The following is a 21671-nucleotide window of genomic DNA, read 5'->3' as shown; positions in this document are numbered from 1 at the left end:
ATTTTTAAAAATATTAAATCGATGTTGCTAGGGTAATAAAATGATTAATTATATTTTAATAGTGCATAATAATTTACTTAATATTTACCACACTTTTGATTTCTGTTAGTATTGCGAATTGAAATTCGATGACATCGATACCTTATAGATAAAGCAATGATGCTGGAAAACGCAGAATAACAATACTTTGATTTTATCAAATAAATTTAAATTGTCTATGCTCAACTTTAATTCAAATGGCAACACTAACATTGCTACTTTAATGTTGGCATCTGCTGACGCTGTCTATATTATCCATATCCGGTGAGATTATGAACCTTCTTTTAAATAAATATATCTTTATTAGTAACGTTTCATAAATTTCAGTCAATTTATTTAATTATTATAAATTTTAATATTAACTGAAATAAACTAAAATTACTATTAACATGGTTTTTATTGCGATGGCAGTCTTACCAACCTAATAGCCGAAGGATAATTTCGTACGCAGTCGGTGAATTATTTACAAGTAATATTTTGCTACTGTTTTGACAAATTATAAGAGACGAAGTCTTTTGCTCCGTTTTCTAAAAGATACACTTGCGAACTGAATTGTAAATTGTGTTGCTATGCGCCCATTTACAGGGAAACTGTTATGCTAATGGACACTTGACGTATAGTGGATAGAGAATAAAATATGGTCGTGCGTTTCGCCTGACGAGATAAAGTGGTGATGTGTGATCAAACTGAAATTGTGTATTCGGACGGGGAAGTGGTATGGGTGAAGCTGGAGCGCTTGTGCTGGTGGCCAGGTGAGGTGGTGGGGCCGGAGAAGCTGCCGCCAGATGTGCTACCATCCTTTCGGAAGCCTCCAATCGCTGTAGTCAAGTTCTTCCAGGAGGATACTTTGTAAGTTTACCAATATAACCTGAAAAGTTTACATAATTCATCAGCCCTTTGTAACAGGTATGACTGGAGCACTTTGCTTCCTTTGTTCTGGAATTGTGGTGATTATATTTACATAATTATACTAACATACTGTCTTGGTTCAGTCTGGAAGCTACAAAACATGAAAAAATATTTGCTAATGAACAGTACTGTATGGGAACAAGACTCCTGACTTTGTTTGCATGATGTTATTGTACATGACCTAGGTCACTGTTGGGCAGTAGCTACAATTTACCTATATTGCCAGCCATATAACTTTCATAGTGAAAGCACTGCTATATATCTTTGATCCTCTTCTATATTCCTCTGTAGCATTTTATACCTGGTAAATGTACCAGCTAGAGTGAAAAGTTATCACTAAGTACTGCAGCGAGTCCTGTATTCATCCTGAGATGAATATGATAAACAACTTGGTAACAGGTTATTAGTCTATTGCCTAAATAGTCCTAAACCTTATATTTGTTCTTATGTGGTATTAAATTTTATGTTTAAAATTACTTTTTTCTAGCAAATTTCTAAAAAAGTTACCATCAAAACCTGAGGCAACTAAAAAGCTGTTTGATGAAAAAGTTCATCATATAGGGTTTTAGTATTGTAGTCATCATCATCGCAACCATGTTAACTTCAATAACTTATTAACATTTTTTCTTTCTTTTATTTCCAGTGAATATGTCAAGAACATAAATGCTATCTACAAATATAATTGCAGTCGGAAAAATGAATTCATCAATAAAGGACTTAGTAAGTATAATCAATTCAAACTTGTAGGTTTTTGTCATTCATGCTTTTTATTCTGAAATCTATCTGAAATTAATATAATAGAAAGAAATCAAATTTAAATACACAATAATAATAAAGTAAAGGCATATGTAAAAAACGTACATGAGATTTAGGGCAAACAGGCAGCAGATTTTCTACTAGAATAAAAAAGACAACAACAACTTCTACTTTCTCCCAAAAACATTATTAAACTTTTTACACATTGCCACCCAAGGGAGGAAATTAATGCATTCCAAGCCCTAAAAATAAAAAGAAGAGAAAACCTAGTAAATGAATGACACCTCTCTAATCTAATTCACCCCTTATAATAAAGTACTATCAGACCAATTTTTTTTTTAATTTTTAAACTTTCTACATTTTTCTCTCTTCCTCTAATCCTTTTATTCCCTGTTGGGATGTACTACATTTTTACTGTTATTTTATTTTTTATTTTGATGCCACCCAAGGGAGGAAACATTTGATATTGCTACCTACAGTTGTGCCATTAGTTACCTGATTATGATGTATGAAACCAGTCATAACAATTAAATCATATTTCAACAGTTAAATAAGTATAACTAACTTAAACTCCATCTTTACCTTCATCACTAATTATCTATAATATACTTAGCTAGCTGATCAACTGGACAGGATCTCATGTCTTCTACTTTCACCTGTATTAATTATACTAATTTTGTTTACCAGGTCTGTATCGGTCGAAACATGGCCAAATGGATAAGTTCCCAGAAGATGTTGTTAAAGCAGAAGCTGCTTGTGGAGGTGACATAGACATTCTCTGCCGGGACGAGTTTCAAGAGGTGAAGAAAGAAACCAATAAGATGCTAGGCCTCTTTGGTGAACAAACTAAGAAAGCAGGTATAGTTTAACAATATCTAGTTTTAAGGTTTCAATAGACAAAATAGGTATAGAAGCGTTCAGCCCTCGCGGCACGGCAAACGCGCCGCGGTTTGCCCTATTATATTGAGGGCTTCAACCAATAGCCGTATGACGTCTATCTACGTAGATAGCATTCGCTGCGTCTATTGGTCGAAGCCTTAAGCGCGGCGCGGTTGGCGTGTAGATCCTGCTGGAGTAGTAAGCAGAAGTATGTACGAACCAACCTGGAATTCTATGTGCGGATAAGAAATTTACAGGTATAACTTAAATAAATTAAGATGATGTGTTCAGGAAGTAGCACCAATGTTGGTGAACAAATTATGTGTTTTATTTTTATTTTTTATTATTTGGTTTGTTTGTCATATTCATGACTTCAATAATAAGTTTGGGTGCAACATATCTTCTGGTGCCTTGTAAGTCTGCCCATCATGGCCAGGTTTTACAGGCAGGACTTGTGTTCGTATGTGTATGTCTTCTCTACGTTTGTTTCTCTAAAACTCGAGAATATCTGGGCTGTTTTGGCTGATTTTGGTATTGAAATGTTTGTCGAAATCCAGGGAAGTCCTTTTAAACGGTGAGAAAGGGTGATACGAAGTTTACCAGGTGATTTGGCGGTATGACATTAGTAATATGACAGTTCTGTCTCGCCGTTGTGACGTTGTCTTTTATCGCACTAAACGTACATATTGCCACCTACCCCATCGAGCACTCCTTTCCCATGTGAAGCCGCAGAATAATTCTAGGAAAACTGTTTGTCGTGCTTCTTTGATAGGTAGCATAAGAAGCGCGTCATATTTATACCTGAGCGATTGCATACGCATTTTTGTTTAATTAGACACGACGGTAAGCTTTTCATACACTTTAAAACAGCCTTGCTGTGAGTTTGTGTACATTTATATAGGTAAATTGAAGAATTGCTTGAAGTTAATGCTTCCGAAAGATCAGACCTGTTCAAGTGTATTTGTTGGAGATTTTCTTTCCCTTTCCTGTCGCTTTTCATTTCGCTTTCGCTCCCGTAATTCTTCCAATTCCCTTTTTGTCATATGGTCCCTTTTTTCTTTTGAAGCACCTTAATCCTCTCATTTTTATAATCAAAATCTTCTTTTTTTCTCACGAAATATTTCACATTCTTGAAGCACTTTTTTTGGTGAAACCATCTCCAGAATTTATCAACAGTTTTCTAAGTTGCTTGGCCTACGTGTCACTTAACCGACAACACACAAAAACCCCTATAGTTTTAAATAGGCACGAATTTTTAAAGGTCAATCAGATTTCACACTGAGGCTGACTAATAACTGTTTTTGTAAATTAACATTTTTAACACAACTGCAACTATATACTTTAACCGACACCATTGATACGCCTTTTCAACTTTGCAAATACTTATCCCATGTCTATGTTTTAAAAATTTTGACCAAATAAAACTAAGGGAAAAGCGAAGTCTTACTATTCGGTAAGTCTATTGGGAAGGAAATTCTCAGTTGTTCAACTGATACTACTACTAATACTGGGAATAGGCGACTTTTACGAAATAACTCCTAGAAAATAGAATTTGTAAGTAAATGATTAAAATACAATATAAACTATATTTTTAAAATTTATGATGATCCGTAAATTTCTCCAAAAAGTTTAAAATTAACAGTACTGATTAATTTTCATACTTTACGCAACTGCTATATTGTCCTGCTCAATAAATGAATCTGACTTCTGATTTCTGTCCTCGGAACCGATCTCATTTTTGTAACGAGTTTTAAAAGTTATTGTTAAATTATTTATGTATACACAATGATGAAACCAATAGCTTCTAAATAAACATTTACAAAATAGTCGAATGTATTTCCATGGAATGCTCCTGTATTAATTTATTAAATACTGCCATATATGATAATAGACATAATTTTTAATTACAGGTAGAGGCAGAGGCAGATATCCAAAAGAATCTCCGAGCGTATCTACTCCTACTAGAAAGGTAATTAATATTTTTACTCACAAAAAAAAAACACGAAACACCTTGAAGTCAATATTTTGGAAGATATTATGGAACAGTTAGTATGTTGGTATGGTAGATTATTTTATAAAAAAATATATAAAATAATAGCATAGCTATAACAGACAGGATATACTTACGCAATATTTTAAATAATTTAGAAACAGCTATTAACTTATTAAGTGAGGATAATTTAAATATATTATAATATATAGTGGAATTAAATTTGCTTGTTTCAGTTCAAGGAAAAGAGCGACTACAAAGTTCACATATTGGTACAACACAGTCAACCAAAGGAACCAGTGAATCAACCCGCGGACGCCGCCTCCACACCGTCCACCAGTCGCGCGGGGTCTGATGTCACTGATGATAAACCGCCGAAGGTGGACACTCCGCCCTCGAGCTCCTCCACAACTGTAATGTCTAGTGCCGGTACCTATGCTTGTCCTTCTTGTTCATTTACCACTTCTCGACTAAATGTTTTAATCCTACATAATAAAACACATAGTGTTACGTTCACACCATATACGCCGTCGCCTGTCCGCAAAAAACCTGCAACGAAACCAATAACAAAATCTACTCCCAAAACCTCCAAACAGCCGAAGAGTCCTCGGCCCCGTAAAGAAAACTCTGAAAAAGCTCCTAAAAAGCCATCTCAGGGCAAAAAGCGTGCTGCAGAGGAAAAACCAGATGCTGATGTTAAGAAAGCCAAAACAGATGAAGAAATTAAGAGCAGTCTTTTAGCTGACTGGGACGATGATGCCGATGACGAATCTAATGATGAATCAGTTGGCTTGTTGGTTACTAGATCTCCAGAAGTACCTGCAGGTTCAGAGTCTCCAGCTGTACCAACGCCAGCGGAATTGCCGGACCCTCAGTTGTCTAGAGCGACGACGCCACCTATCGAAAAGAAAACGGAAGAGACCGCTGCTGAAAAACCAGAGTGTTCAAGTGACTCTAAATATGAATTTTGCGAGGATGAAGATTGGCCTGTGGAGGCAGATGTTGGCAGAAAAATTCCCCGTGTTAAGAATCCATCGAAACGTAAAGAAGACACGAAAAGCCTTAGCCTTGATGAAGATGAAGTGGCAAAAGAGGTTGCAGAGCTGCTTAACAAAACCGCAGTACCAGAATTACCATCAGTTCCAGAACCACTTAAAGTCGAGGAAAATTTTCCTGAACCTTCGATCGTAAAATCTCCGGACAAAAAATCAGACAATGCTGCAGAATCCAATAAATGTGAAAATACTGGTGCTGAAACAAAACCGACAAAAGCTATCTTCAAAACTAAAACGTTTTTTCGGAGCAGACATTCTAGAAGCCAAGATGCAATAGGGAAGTACGTTGCAGAACAATTAAATCCCGAAAGAATTGACTTGTTGGACAATGATATTAATGGTTCTGAAGCCGTGTCGTCTCCTGAAGCAAGAGAATCCCCTCCGATGGACCACGTGAAGGTGGCTCGTCTGGCGCCTAAAATGCAACTCAAGAAAATTAAAGCTCAATTACGAGAAAAAGAAAAAAATGTTACAGATTGGATGGAGACTGTAGAAGCTACAAAATCTGAAAATAGAGATGCTACAGATTTTCCACTAGATAATACCAATATTATATTGCCACAAAAATCTTCGCAGGATGTTATTTATCCTACACAAGAGATCAAACCTATTAATAAAGATGTAACAGATAAAATACACCACAGGGAGTCCAATAAGGTAGAAATAGATAATAACGATAAAATGAATGAAGAAGTGAATAAACAATCAAATGAAATTGATAAGGCTAGTGATTTGGTACATGTAACTTGCGATGAAAATATGGAGTTCAGCAAATCGGCACAGAGTGAAGTAAGTCCATTGGAATTGATAGAAAGTGCTGATAAACCTGGTGAAGAATTGTATGATACGCCTGAACGTAAATCATGTGTTCAAGATAATCAGAGTGAAATGGAAATTTCGATAGATGATAAAAATGAAATATCTAGTAAATATAAAAAAGCTATTAATAATAAAGAAGACATAAGTTCTGAATCCAATGCACAAATACTGGAGGATAATTCAATGAACGCTAGTCCTGAAAAAGGTAAGGTATCTTTAGATGATACCTCTAACCTCAAGCCTCAAACGGCAAGTTTGAGTAATTTTAGTACCGTTGAAGATATATGTGAGCCTAGTCCTCCAAAAACACCTAAAAAGTTAGACATGGCTCATGTTTCACCAGTAAAGTCAAGTCCCCTGAAATCGTACCAGCAGGTAATCGAACCATACATGAACGAATCAACTGCGTCAGCTGTAGATGCCTTATTAAGTGTATCCAGGGAAGCAGATAGAGTTCCCAGAATTATTGGTAGCGGGCCACCAGAAGATTTGTTTGAAGACGACAATAAGGAAGCTATGGGTACTTATGATGGTGTTAACGTAATAGTGACAGATAATGGCATTTGTAAAGATCTTGAAGCAAATCATGAAAAAACAGATGAACTTGTACAAGATTTAAATGGAATTACCAATAATGAATTTGTACACGAAATCGTCACTCAGAGCGTTGAAAGCGAAATACCTTCAAAGGGTAATGAGATGATAGTTGACAAAGAAGAAACTGCAGCCGAGACTTTGCCATCAGAGTCCGATCTCCAAATTGCCGAAACGCTTCTCAATTTGCCATCCACAGCTCTCCAAAATAAATCAAAAGACCTTCAAGAAATTGTGAGTGTACCTATGTGTATAGATAACCAGCAGTTTGAAGAAGTTACCGAAAGTATCGTAGAAACTGTAGTCGAAAATGACGTAAAATCTTATGGAGCCGATGAAATTGTAGTTAACGACGTGAATTCGGATCTTCTAATAAATAAAAATAAAAACATGAATATCCGCTACGAAACAGAACAAGAAAAAAGCGAAAATCTAAATGCTGCTCAATCTTTAGTGGAAATGTCAGAATCCATTGATCATAAATTGAATATAGCAGAGAGCAATATGTTAAATAATGACGAAACACCTAACACAATACTCAGTGCAAAACAAAATAATGGAATAGAAACTCCTTCAGTAGCACGTAAAGTCGAGTTGCCGTTGTCGAGTGATAACAACAATGACCAGTTATCAAATACTAAAATCACTAAATCTGAAATTACATCTTCTAGGTTGTTAAAGATTTTAGAAGAACCAACCAAACCGAAAGCTCCTGCAACTAAGACTACACCTATTAAGCAAACGACTCCTTTGAAACAAGTATTCGTTTCGGGAAAAGAGAAAATATTGAACTTTGATGTCGCAAAAGCATCTATAAAATCAAAATCTCAGGCACCTAAACAAAAGATAATCATACGCCGGACTGGCCCTAGCAAGAACATTATAAACAACTTGAGTGATGTAGTTGCTTCCCCAGAAAAAATCATTCTTTCTAGAACAAATGTGTCCTCACAAGATGGGTCTTCAGTACAAACTTTTACAATTCAAGGACCAGAGATAACTACTTCATCTGAAGCTAAACAAATTATTATTCAGCCTAAAATTAGAAAAGTTAACCAACCCAAGACATTGACTAAATTACAAAAAATAAAACCACAAAATTCCCTTGTGCAGTGGAATGAGACTAAAACCACGACGACTTCTAAAATATCGGTTACAGAGGAGCCAATGTTCGATATCAATTCCATGCCCGTTGTTTTATCAGATGATATTTTAACGCCCGAAAGTATTGAGAAAATGCCGATTGTTATGCCAGATGGTAATATTATAACAAACACACCAACCCCGCCCAAATTGGTCAAGACTGCAAAACCTACAATAATAGAAAATGAAAAGGTTGCTATAAGCGCATCACCGGGTAAACCTGAACCTAAGTCATTAATTATGAATACTGTTACTACTACTACAGACGCTAACAAAGTAACAACACCAAATATTCTTTCGAAATCAGCTAAATTGCGAGGCGCAAAACCTATGCTAGTCATTGACAAAACTACTGGAAAGCAGAAAATTATTATGACTAAAGCTGAGCCTACCGTTGTCAAGGAACCCAAGCCAACTCAAACTATTATACAACCAGTGCCTCAAACTGCAACCAAAACTGAAAAATTCATTATCCTTCCTACTGGTGGTTCTCCGCGTCCTGCACGAGCCCAGAAGATAGTTATTGACCCACAAACTGGAAAAGCGCACGTTTTGGTTGCGAAGGGCCAGGAAGCACCATTGAGTGGTCCTGCGGCCGATAACAAACCTGTTTCGGCCAAGCTCATACCTTCTTCATCAGATTCTAGCTCACCCGGTAACACTGTTATGATAATTACCAACGCACAAGGAGCACAGTCGAGAATAGTACTCACTCCCGAACACGAAAAATTGCTATTTCCAAATAAGCACCAACCAAATATCTCACAGTTGAAACCAATAACTCAAAGAATAACAACAAACGCATCAGCTCCCAAAACTATTGTGAACGCATCACCTGTTAAACAACCTACGAAAATTGTCCCGAAACAGAAGAGTGCCATTATTACTTCAAAGGGTCAATTAATAGTTGGAGGTCGCGTTACTTCTACAGCACAAAATATTGCGCCGATGCCTGAAATACGACCCGCCCCTAAGCCTGAAATACGAAGTGTTCCTAAAAAAATAATTGCCGCAGAACCTAAAAAACTGATGCAAGCAATACAGAAAAACGCATCGGAGCCACTCATATTTTTGCAACAAAAGTCTGGTGCGGTCATGCAGCTAACAGCCGCTCAGTTTGAACATTTACAAAGAACTGGGCAGATCGTACAAAAATCGCCAGCGCCAGCACCGGCACCTGTTCAGGAGAATAAAATTGTCGTGCAAAAGACGATTACTATACCTCCTAAAGAAATAACTGGACCTGTGTTACAGAAACAAAGGATTAGAAAGTCAGCAGTAGCGTCACCGACCCCAGCTAAAAGAGTTAAACAAGAAATACCTATCGCTCCAGCGCCGACGCCTTCGGTGCCAACAATGCCACCCTTGACCTCCCTTTCACACACTATGCAGACACACTCGATGACATCGATCGTTCCGTCTGCATCTAATACGGTTTCGGTCACAACTTCAAGTTACCCTGATTTAAATAACTTCGAAGATCTTCTACCAACGTCGGCTATAGTGAGACCCCCACCTGTAGTGGACCCTCCCGCGGTGGTAGCGCCGCAACCAGAGCCGGTGGCGCCGCCCGAGCCGGTGGCCGAGCCTCCGCCGGCGCAGCTCTCCGACGGACAACTGCTGGCAGTGCCCGGAGAGAACTTCGGAGGACCGCCGGGCTCTTTCTACCTATGTGTAGAAGATAACGGCACGTTAACCCCTATAGACAATCGTCCTCTAGTCTTGGAGAACAATCAACTCGTTCCGATGGCCATAGAAACGATGCCCGTATTTGCCCCGCAGCCCGAGCGCAGAGATATTCTAGAGGCGGCTCTTGCGAACAGTGACGTGTTCCACGCTGACGTAACACGCGACGAAGCGCCGGACTTTAGAGACCTAAACGCGAACGTGTCGGTCCATTGTCGCGTCTCCGAAACCAGTACAACTTTAAATCAACCAATAATGACGCCCGTGGAAGTTCCCACTAAAGGAGACAGCGAGCCGACGGTCCCCTCTAACTTGGAAGACGGTCTCGCAGTGATAGGCGTCACGCCACACACCGTGCCAACCTCGCTAGAACTACCGATCACGGTCACCGATCCGAGAATAGCACCTAAAACCACAGACCCCTTGAGCAGCTCCAACTACGGGACGGCGTTGCTCACGTCGCCAAACACTGATATGCCCTTCGTGACCACCGAGGAGACGGAGGTGGTCGGAGGGCCCATCTCGATGCCCCTGCTCACGGACGACGAGTCTGTAGGGAAGTCGATGCCCATACTGACGGACGATGTTGCCGAGAGGACAGTCTCGTCAGTGGAGTCGACGGTGGACTCGCCGTCGTCCATCGACGTGCGGGAGTCGGAGATGGAGGAGGGCGGGCAGTGGTCGCGGCGCCTGCTGACGCCCGGCACCGACGTATCCGACGCGTCGGAGAACTCCGCCGAGATCCCGTTGCAGCCTGCCATACAGCTCTCAGGCGATGATCTGGCCCGCAATAGCTAAATGGGGACGAGGCCCGCGCGCATCGCTTTGTTTAAAAGGTGAATTTGATGTTTTATTTATTACTAGAAATTTTCTGATGTTTACGATATTACAAACGTGCAATAGAATAAGTTTTAAACATTTTTCCCGACGTACATCAAGAATATTTTACGACATACATTAGTAGGATTTAAGAACTGGAGTAAAATCTGAAATTCAAAATTGAAATGTGAGGCGATTGTGATGATGGTGCCGTTTTATATCGGGAGTTAAGTGAAGCGGCGCGTGTGTAGTAAACGTGCGCGGACGGACAGACTGTGTAAATATATGGATAGGTAATGTCGCAGCGCAGTACGCCTTCGGTTTGGACTTCTCATTCAAACGTTTAAAATAATGCATTATGAGAAAATATTTAGAGTAAGAATTTACGACTGTAAATTTAAATTGAATTATGATATTGTTGGAACGTATATTCTGTAATATATGAAAATTTAGGTATAATAATATTTTTATATCGTCTATCAAACCTTGGGATAGTAACGTTGTGTTACGCAGACTTGTACATGGATGTTTGTGCTACTGATAGTTATATGTTACGACAGTAGTAGGGTGAGAGCTCGCGCGCTGAGCGGGCCGCGGGAATAGGCGTGGTGATTCACAAAATGGCGGCACCAAAACTGAGGCCCTCGTGCAAATTTTAATATCTTTTTTATTAAATACAATTATTTCAACAGAGGCATTATCTGTTTTTTTTATCTACATTTAAATTTGTATAAGTGTGGCATTTGACCACCAATTAGGCTTAAAGACCAGATTGAGTTAAGAATTCTTAAACTAGCTTCTTTTAATTTGGAAGTAGCGAACGAACTGATCTGAAAGATACGACAGCGGCCACAGGGATCTTATTTATGATCCCGTCATTTTGAAATCACAATTGTTGTAACTGAACGGGACTACTATAATATCATAATTACAGTTAATGTTAAGTACAATATTGTTGAAGTAACTTTAAAAGCTATGTCGAAGGCACATATTGGTTTGTTTGAGTGATCTATTAACGGAACGGAATGTAGATCAATATGAAAATTGGAGTCTTAGGAATATACTTCTATGTAGTTTTAATAAATAAAGTTTAATCAAATCTGGCTTTTATTTATAAATATTATTAGAGTTACTACGCGGCGGGCACCACATTATAAATAATGAAGAAAACAAATTTTGAGTCATTTATCGTTTATTTTATCCATGTGACATTTTATTCGCATTTTTTCTTACATCTAAAAGTTGATACCAAGTATAAGAAAACATCGAGTTAAAATTTCTGAGTCAAAATTTTGGAAATCATGCTATGTACAATTTGAGTCGGTGTGAATTTCCCTGTATATCACATGGTTTTTCTACTAACTATGAAACTACAGACTACGGTAACAATCGCTAAATTATAAATTCGTAATATGAAAATATTTGCAATATACAACAAGATTGCAATGAATGATTACTTATCCTAAAGCATTCAAGATAAGGATGAAACTCTGTTTCAGATGTTGCAATTCACAATAAAGCTTTTACAAAGTTCTAACAACCTACAACAGTCTAAATTGTTACTAGGAAATATCGCTCGTACTTTCATTTATTTTATAAATTAATAATTCATTTAAATTAAATACAAAACTATTGTACAAAATATCAACAAACTAGTTACACCAGTGGATCGTTTTGATGATGATGATTTAATAATTAATAATAATATCACGTGACGGCCCGCATAACTGGCCACACCGAGCGTGTCAACCACTCCCAACTTTTTTTGACCGCCTTTTTGGCGAGTATTTCAGTGGTCTGGTCGATGTCGGTGTTTGCGTTGTGTTACTGCAAGGCCGTCCGCGTGGTGTTGGGCAGGAAGAGGCACATTAGACCGCCGCCCGCGAGCAGTACGGCCACGATGAAGGTGGGCGCGGGACAGTACGTGTCTAACAACGCGGCTATCACCACGTTGCCGATGATGCCGCCCAGCCGAGCTGCCACCATTGATACTGCTACGCCGGTCGCTCTGAAGAATAGAAAAAATATTTATTTATTTAATATTTGGGAGATCAGCAGCATTCGCTTACTGACGAATAATTAGTAACTAGGTATTATTTTGGGGTTAAAGCGTTTTTGTATGATAATAAAGCGTTTCAGTATGACTGTAAAGTGACGTGTCTTGCGAATTGAAGAAAGTAAACATGTGTACTAAAGCATATCTGCAAACGTCCGAATGAACTAATATAATATATTTGAATATGGAAATGTCTATTGATACCGATCGATAGATAGTGGGTGTCTATCGGTCGTGGATGTACCTCTGACTATCCAATTGGGATATAGTCGTGAGCTCATATTATCTAACAAATCTAACATAGAATAAGGAATAATATTACGTATATAACGGCAACTCTCCGCTCCCCACCAGTGGCTGAGCTAGGTTTACCTCACCCCCCTCGGTCTTTAGACTACAATCGTATGGCGTCAGACGTCACACAAACAGGGGTGTACGATAACGTCAATAATTATGTAGTGTCTGTGTAAAACGAGGTATTTGTATGAAGTACAAAGTTTACCTTAAGTTGGTGGGGAAGACTTCAGTGATGAGGCAGTCGAGGGAGGCGTTACCACAGGAGATGACGGAGGAGAAGATGGCGCTGACAATCAGGTTGTTGGTCTTGTTGTACACGAAGTACATCGCGGCTGAACACGTGCCCGCCGAGAATGTCGCGAACACTGAAAAATGAGGAATTTTATGGAACAAACTCTTGCCAAGTCCCTGTAGTCCCACATATCACAAAAATCACTTTATTATCCCTATTTTGGTTAGGACATTACAGGCTGATGACCTGGTTGTCCGAAAGTAAGATGGTCCGTGCCTCGGAAGGCACATGAAGGCATTGGTCCAGGTTACTGCTTATTGATGTAAGTATTTGTTACATGAGACATGTCAGGGGCCTTTGACGGCTCACTAATAACCTTGACACCAGGTTTTATATTGGTAATCCACCTTGCAAACCGCACGATAGAACAAGACTGTGGTACACAGGCTTGCTTCTCAAACAGGGACCGCCGCCGGATAGAACCCCGGTACCGAATTTGCACAAATGAGTTATTATAAAGTGCAGTTTTCACTAACACAGTTGGCTCGACCATTATAGGCGGCGATACGGCTCACCACATATCACGTTGGTCTAACAAAAAGCTCGGTGAGGTGTGGGACTCAGTTCAACTTGCAATGGATGTACCTCTAACTGCCCCAAGTGGGATATAGCATGAGCTTAAGTTATGCAAATTCCTGTCTTTGGTCGATCATCGTCAACCCTGACACCAGCTTTAGTGAAGAGTGACTGGCGTTTCCTAACAGAAGAACTTATGATCAGAAGAATTAATTTTTACTCGTGTGCTTCCTCATCACTATTCAGGTAAGTAGGCACTTCTATTCGTTTAAGCAATAGGAAATAGGTTTAAAATTGATTAACAGCATTCATAATCATAATATCGCACCCTTAAAAATAAACTGACGTAATCCAAAAAATGCAACTTTAGGGAAAACGCCAAACACTGTACTGGAAAATTGCAGTACAACTTTCGAGATCTACTATTTTTTTAAATATTGGAAATTATCAAAATAGATTATTTGTATATTGTAATTTTCTTCATAAAGTATATAAAAACAACTAAAGTAGATTGTTAATTGATTATTTTAGTACGTTTTTTCTTTTTTTAAAGATCAGTTCGAAATTGAGTCACTTTATTGCTAAAACACTTTTTACTTCATTAGACACAATACAAATTAGGTCAATTTATTGGAAAACCATTTATTACTTTATTAGACAGAATATAAGTTAGGTCAGTTTAGTATCAAAACTACGTATAAGAACTATGTATTTTTTAAGTTCGGGACACTTTATTATTTTTGGGTAGTAGGAGATTATCGACTTAATACAAAACAACGAATAATCATTAATCAGTCTTTATTATCTCAGTCACATTTTAGTAATAATTTGTAGAAAATCTTAAAATCTAGCAACTAAACTAAAGTTTCTTCTGAAAAAGTAATATCAAAACTTAAGTTTTACTTAACTAAATAAAAAAAAAAATTGAGTATCTTCTGAAAAAGTAATATCAAAACATTTTTTTTATATGTAAATTCTTATACAAACTAGGCTTAGGCTTTTAGCTTATAACTAGTCTAAAATATTAAGAAAATAATTGGAAGAGTATGGTGGTATTAATTTTTTATTAATGAGGTCTTTGAGATCCTTCTTTTTATTGGCGCTCAGTACCAACTGTTGGGAATAGGCTTTTCCAACCTCCACGTCTTCCAGACTTCTCATCTTTTTCCTCTTATTACGAAGCGAAATTTTTTTGTATTCAGTTTCTAAGTAGGAAGTTCTGTAATATACTACAAATGGTTCGTCTTCTAAATAATTTAAACATTTTATGTCACACCAGGTAACGTGTTCCTTGTTTTCGTTTTCGTTAAAGTTATAGCCCCATTGGTACTGTAAGTCTTTTAAATCAAGAAAGAAAGTATAATCGATTTCGTGCACTTTAAAAGGAGTTCCTGTTTTCTTTGCACTTTTTATTAGAGTCGCATACTGCGATGGATTATAAATTGGACCAGATCTTAGGTTTCGCTTTACTTCTTTTTCTATCAAACTATGGGCATTATCGCCTTCGTTCTGTGTGTGGCCTTGTATCAGAAATTTGTGAGTTATTGATTTAATGTTTTGAAAGTAAATAACTGCAAAAGAGAGTAAGCTGGCTATATACTTGTTTTTATTCTGTCCTCCGCAATTATCTGAGTATAATATTACATCAACTTTTTTGTCCGTTGATTTTTCATCAACCGATTTAAGAAAATCGAACAAGCATGAACCTATTTCTATAGCCCCTCTTTTTCCTTGAGTCTCATCCCAAAAGTAACAATGCACGTTTTTATAAGCGCAATAGTCATCTCGAGTTTTGTTAGGTTGGTCAAGCTCTACCACGGTCAAGTTAAAACAATTTAATTTAGATTTGTAATAAAATGATGAGGTGTTGCCAACGGGACATTGCATGACAGCTTGAAGGTCAAAAACAGCGCAAACAGTACATTCGCCAATATTAAGTCTATCAGTCTGTTTCTCTTTTCTACAATTTTTTTTTTCTTCATGGTGAGCATCATATTTCTTCTTAAGGGCAGTGTCATTGGTAAGTTGAAATTGCAAACAAAGATCGCACTGATCCTTTTTAGGTGTGAAAAAACTTATATTGAAACGTGTTGTAAATACTTCGTAAAAAGTGCAATATTTGCCAAACGGCTTATTCTGTTCTGTTTGTTTTTTTTGAAAATCCCTGTAGATATCGGCTATAGTTCTGGATCCATCGATGTACTCGCGAGAAGTTTGCATTCTCAAGTAATGGGATTCAATTCGAGGTATTGAGTTTATGTGATCTATCATATCCTGAATTAAATCGCTGCTCGTAGTTTTGTGGTTTCGATGTTTACCACGACGGTCATCTTCCACAAAACCATGCTCATCGGTTTTATCTTTGACCGTCCGAATCATGCGGTCAGTAATATCTAACGTATTAATAAAAAATGTCTTACATACACGCAATTTGTTATTGTCAACCGTAAAATAAAACGCAGAATTACAGCCTCTGGGTTTCTCTGCATTTGTGTATCTATATTTTGCAGTGACTGGTACCATACAGGAGCGAATATACGAACGTTGAATGTTTATGTTACCTTGTGTCCAGAACCTTTGATGTATCTCTGTTCTCTGTTGTTCATTAATTTTTTCAGCGCATTTCAGTCTGCACTTTTGAGGACACGCTGGTTTCACACGACGAGCTGGCATTTCCCTTTTTGTTTTAGAACACGAAGTATAAGCTTTTCCTGTGTTTTTAGCTATCTTAGCAGCATTTTGCTTCCATTTTGACATGTTACGTTTTCGTTTCCTGCTTTTGGCACTGACATCGATAGCAGCGAACTCGGTTTCCGAGTTCTCAGTGTTTGAAGAACCATCACCTGAAGAAGAGGTACTTTCAGAAGTACTTTCTGAACTACTACTGCTTGATCTTATAAGGTATTTACGTGATTTTTTTCGTCCAGGTTCCGATTTTAGGTAAGTAGGATCATCATCACTTAAATCAGGATCGCTTTCATCTGTATTTATAGGTGAAACTCTATATTCTGGAGAACGAGAATGATTTCTTAATGTGCGCTGCGTTGGTAGTTTTTTGGAGGGTATCTTAACGGAAATGTCTAACGGCGAGCTGTCTTCTACTTCGCCAATATTTGGGCATGTATTTTCTTTATTGCCAAAATGTTCCATTGGAGTTAATATATTTTGTTTATCGGGAATTTTATTTAATATGTTATTTAAGGTTATTGACATTAAACTTGGTACTGTCGAAGAAAATTTCGTTGCGGGAACCGATCCTGTAAATTGCACTGAAGCAGAAGGCATAGATGACAGGTGACCTGAGGTAGGAGATATAGGAGAGACATTTGCATGCTTATGAGAGGTCTGTTCTTGGGGATGAGTTATTTCTGCAGGGTCACAATAAGATTTAGGCGTGTTAGTAGGAGGCGAATGCGTCGAAGATTTCAGCTCACTCATTATCAGCGGATGATCAGAGGCAAGCTTTGAAAAAACTTTTAGTGGTAAACGATCGGGTCGTAAAGCTGTTACATTCAAAGAGCATTTCATGGAGTTCCCACGTGCAGCAGGCGTTTCTTGTTTCATAGGAGTTGACGTCGTCGTATGCTTTGTAGCTAGTACTGGATCTGAGATATTTGTGTTTGATGCAGGTTGCTGGAGGTCTAAAGAAACGAGAGAAGCGGGTTCCAGTCTTTCGTCAAAGTCGGCTTTTTCAGGATAAGGAGCAATTGTTTTAGATGCGCGATGTAATGTTATGTTATTTGGTAATGGACGAAGAGGAGGAGGCTCAGGTTCGGTATTAACACTTGGTGGTGATAAGTGCATGGCTTTGAATATTTTATTCGCTCGTACAAATTTCTTCGACATCTTTTTGACTTAACCTAAAACAGAATAATAACGGACGGTAAGAGTTTGAATAAAATCAAAAAGAAGCGTAAGAATTGACACGCGTTGATAAACATATTTTTATAAAAAATTGCCACAATCAAAAAACGGCTACAAAACATAACGATATATTTTAGAAAATAACGACGCATCACTAAAAACTCCTTTATACGATTCCAAAATTTAAGACATAAAGTGACTCAAACCGATAAAGTTTCACTTTACGACTAAAACATACTTAATGAAACTTACCTTTAGTTTTTGCAATAAAGTGACGCATCTCAAAATCCGGCAGCTTAACACACGCGTGCACTCACTCACGGTCGGCGGACAACTGAATTGGTCGGTTTTGATTTGAAGCGACGAAAGTAATTTGCGACGAAATAAAGAGACCGAACTAGCGTCTCTTTTACTCACACTATGAAATACGACATTTTAATCTTGTAGGGTTATGAATTATGCTTTAAAATGTCGTTTTAATGCAAAAACACAAAAAATATAAATTTTGAGTTAAGTCAGTTTAGTTCTAAAGGTGCGATATATTCATTCTGATTCAAAATTAGCGTGAAGATTATATTATTTGTAAGGTAATTTTACAATTAAGATTACGAAGGTACATGAGTAATATCATGTACTCACTTTAGAACCCTGTGGTACTATCATATTTGACATTTAATGAGACTTATGGTTTAATTTGTGAAAAAAGTTAATGTGACATGGTTGTATACATATTAGTACATGTGACCGTACCTGCTTTGATAAATAGCCTGTATTTGGTAAATATTCAATATCACTCACTCACTCTCACTCACTCACTCACTCTTGGTGTCACTTATGATAGATTTGCCTCGGATGACATTCACAACTTGACTACACGAAGGCCATCATAACAGTTCTTACCTAAGAAGAATTTCCTTCCTAGCCTGTCCATCCCGAGCACAGCGAAGATGTTGGAAGGTATGGCAGCGGCAACAGTGATGAGTGATTCCATGAACACGTCAGAATGTATGTGAGAGTCACATTGGGCCTCTGAGGAGTGCGTGCCCTGCTGTGTGACGTATCTGGTGACCATGCAGATGTCTGCTTCGGCGTTGTCGTGGGTCCGCGACCACTCGTCGAAGCGGTTGAACATTTCAGGGAACCACATCATGAGTCCGTAGTACCTGGTGACGAGAAATGGTATATTTATACGTTGTTACAAGGGATCAAGGGCTTTCAACTCGCGTGCGTAAAAATATTTTCGACGGAAAACTTTATATCAACTCAGAATCATAGTCTGAGTCATCTCTCAAAATTTGGTTACGATGAGTTACGATGTCACTAACACCCTGTATACCTGTCTCATCTTGCAAATAACAAGTTCTAATGTGCTATGTGAAATGGGTATATGTATATTTTCGCGCGCGATTTGAAGGCGAGCGATTCAAAAGTACGGCATCAGTATTCCTTGTTTTTCGTCTCGTATACCTGAGAATAGGTTTTTTTTTAAATAACATTTTTTGTACGATTAATCGTTTTCGTCCTGCATTGACGCACTGATGGCTTCCATCTCCACCTCTGCAACCGTTAAGGTCTTCACCCATATCCCTGGGCAAGGGAAGGGGTAAGTCACAGGGACTGTAACCTAGAACCTGACAGAGGGCAGCAGTAACTGTCAGTACTATTAAGAGATAGAGGACAGGAGTCCTAGTACGGCTTTGAAATAGACTACTCTGGGTGCCATCCCACTCGCGTCAGACAGCGAATAGGGGCCAGAAGGCAAAAAAAGGGAAACCACTGCCCTATTTTTCTCTTAAAAAATAACATGGGGAATGCTACACCGACAAGAGCGTGACTCTTGACTCTCTATGATGATGAATCATTTTCCTATTCTTTTAATAAATATGTATAATAATTATTCTAAGTACAAAAAGTGGACTATCCATAGAACGTACTAAGGTTTATCTGTTTTAGTCGAAACTCATCTCTTTGTGTTCGGTTTCGGAACAATAAGTGCTAAGTCCTGTTATTGCTCGATATCAGTAAACAGTGCCTATAAAGCGGCTGCTAAATTCCGACAATGGTAGTTGCAAATCATGTTTCCGAACATGACTTTGAGCGTTTTTTTTTTAATTACCCAACATTACTTACTAGTTGTACTAGAATGGGCTGCGAATAAAAAACAACGTACAGTCATGAGCAATATCATGTATCCACTTTAGAACCCTGTCGCACTATCATATTTGACATTTAATGAGACTTACGGTTTAATTCGTGTCGTTTCTAACACGATGGACTATTAATTCATATGGGCGATAGGCTGATCACTTGTCACCATATTATCCATATTAGGACATCGTACCAAAAATGGTGGTGATGGCGGATTTGCACCAATGATTTATTAATTTATATTATTAAGTGCAGTTTTCACTGACACAGTTGACTCGACCATTATAGACGGCGATACGGCTCACCATCTATCACGTTGGTGTAACAGAAAACTCGGTGAGGTGTGAGTACTTATTTTATCTTGCAATGGATGTATTTCTGACTAATAACGTTATCAAAAGTGGTGCAAGTTGTATTCTCATGCAGAAGTATGAGAATACAACTTGCACCAAGCCCAAAATAGAAAATACACACACAAAATAGAAATTTGTGGCTCTGCCGACCCCGTTAGGGCTTACGAACGTGAGTTTATGTTTGTTTGTACCTACTATGTACTTACCCAATATGGAATGTGAAGTTGATTGTGATAGAGATCGTAGTAAACTTGAGTATAGGCGGCACGAACAGCTGTTTGCTGTGCTCAACGATGTCGCTGAGCATTCTTCGCATCTTTGACTTGGTCTCTTTGGGTTCAATTTGCTTCTCCGGTTTGGTATGTAACGGCGTGTCTACAAGTATCTGTTTGACTGGGTACTCCTCCTTGCTGCGGCCTGTGTTCATCATGTAGATTCCCTTGAAGACCTCTAAGGCTTCCTCGTGTCTGCCGGTGGATATCAAGAACTTGGGTGACTCTGGCAGTAAGAAGAGCAGCGCGGCGACGAGGAATGAAGGCAGTGACATCACCAGCAGGAAGATACGCCATGAGTTGTACACGAACCCGCCAGTCTCGCCTCCGATTTCTGAAGTAAATATAGTTTGCAACTTAGGTATACTTCTTTAATATTAATAAAACACTTTATTGGACACAAATTTACAACACATTTACAAGATAAACTTATTCTTAAGTGGGTAAAACCGGCCTTATCGCTAAGATCTCTTCCAGACAACCTTCGGCAGCGGATATAGTACACTACAGCTGCAGTGTAGCGCGCAAAAAAGTAAAATAAAATAAAAAAAATATTCATTACTTTTTCAGTACTCTTTACTGATATGGGAAATGTAGTGAGTGTGTAGCCACGCTGACAATCAAACAAAGGACAGTCTCAAAGTGATTCATACCAAGAGTAGCTGCTCGTTGTCTTCTGCCTATTAACAAGGACAACTCACCGCTACTTTTAATACGAAGTCCTATGATGGATATGACGAACCGTATGGTGATAGGTGATCAGCCCACCGCCAATGTCCCTCTCTGTTTTTACGACAACCTCGGCAAGACTTAGGTAGTTGAATGTGTTCTGTTTGTACGCTTCCTGTCCAGCATAGAAGCATTTACGTAAGTACATACAAAAACTCACGCCTATTTCCCGGTGTAAGCATGAGAGATTATGGAATTCCATTTGCTTCGATCCTGACACACTTCTCTTGTTTCCAACCAGCATTTACGTATGTAATGAGAACCAACCACTAGGTATGATGACCCAGGCGAGTCCAGCGACGAACAAGTTGCCGAGCGTCCAGAAGGCGGCCATGAAACTCAACATGGCGCCGCGCTTCTTCTTCGGCTGGAACTCGGCGAAGTACGACCAGATTACCGGACCTGAACCGCCCAACCTGGAACATAGATTCCTTGCTTATCTAGGGTAACATTCA

General features: G+C 38.5%; 2 protein-coding genes across 3 annotated transcripts in view; one reads left to right on the top strand and one right to left on the bottom strand.

Annotated features, from left to right (window-relative positions):
• Positions 1 to 460: 460 nt before the first annotated feature.
• LOC126370943 (titin-like) lies at positions 461 to 11788 on the top strand. Its single transcript, XM_050016079.1, has 5 exons — positions 461 to 888; positions 1592 to 1668; positions 2392 to 2562; positions 4494 to 4552; positions 4810 to 11788. The coding sequence occupies exons 1-5, from the start codon at positions 713 to 715 to the stop codon at positions 10666 to 10668; spliced, it is 6342 nt and encodes a 2113-aa protein (XP_049872036.1). The 5' UTR covers positions 461 to 712; the 3' UTR covers positions 10669 to 11788.
• A 75-nt stretch (positions 11789 to 11863) lies between these two features.
• LOC126370957 (synaptic vesicle glycoprotein 2B-like) overlaps positions 11864 to 21671 on the bottom strand; it is a 50860-nt gene continuing 41052 nt past the window's right edge. For both annotated transcript variants that reach the window (XM_050016108.1, XM_050016109.1), the window contains exons 7-11: positions 21484 to 21632; positions 20422 to 20821; positions 18615 to 18877; positions 13248 to 13407; positions 11864 to 12697 (exon numbers count right to left, since the gene is read on the bottom strand). In XM_050016108.1, the coding sequence (XP_049872065.1) occupies positions 12514 to 12697; positions 13248 to 13407; positions 18615 to 18877; positions 20422 to 20821; positions 21484 to 21632 (1156 nt within the window). In that variant the 3' untranslated portion in view covers positions 11864 to 12513. The remainder of the gene's footprint in view (positions 12698 to 13247; positions 13408 to 18614; positions 18878 to 20421; positions 20822 to 21483; positions 21633 to 21671) is intronic.

The sequence above is a fragment of the Pectinophora gossypiella genome, chromosome 11 (genome assembly GCF_024362695.1).
Source record: "Pectinophora gossypiella chromosome 11, ilPecGoss1.1, whole genome shotgun sequence".
Classification (NCBI taxonomy): Eukaryota; Metazoa; Arthropoda; class Insecta; order Lepidoptera; family Gelechiidae; genus Pectinophora; species Pectinophora gossypiella.
Note: the sequence above shows the minus strand (reverse complement) of the source record. Positions and strands in the feature narration are given on the sequence as shown.

Excerpts from the sequence above, each read along its gene's own strand:
- LOC126370943 (XM_050016079.1), top strand. The coding sequence starts at position 713 with ATGTGTGATCAAACTGAAATTGTGTATTCGGACGGGGAAGTGGTATGG. Across the intron at positions 2,563-4,493 it reads TGAACAAACTAAGAAAGCAG|GTAGAGGCAGAGGCAGATAT; the intron begins GTATAGTTTAAC and ends TTTTAATTACAG. Across the intron at positions 4,553-4,809 it reads TATCTACTCCTACTAGAAAG|TTCAAGGAAAAGAGCGACTA; the intron begins GTAATTAATATT and ends TGCTTGTTTCAG.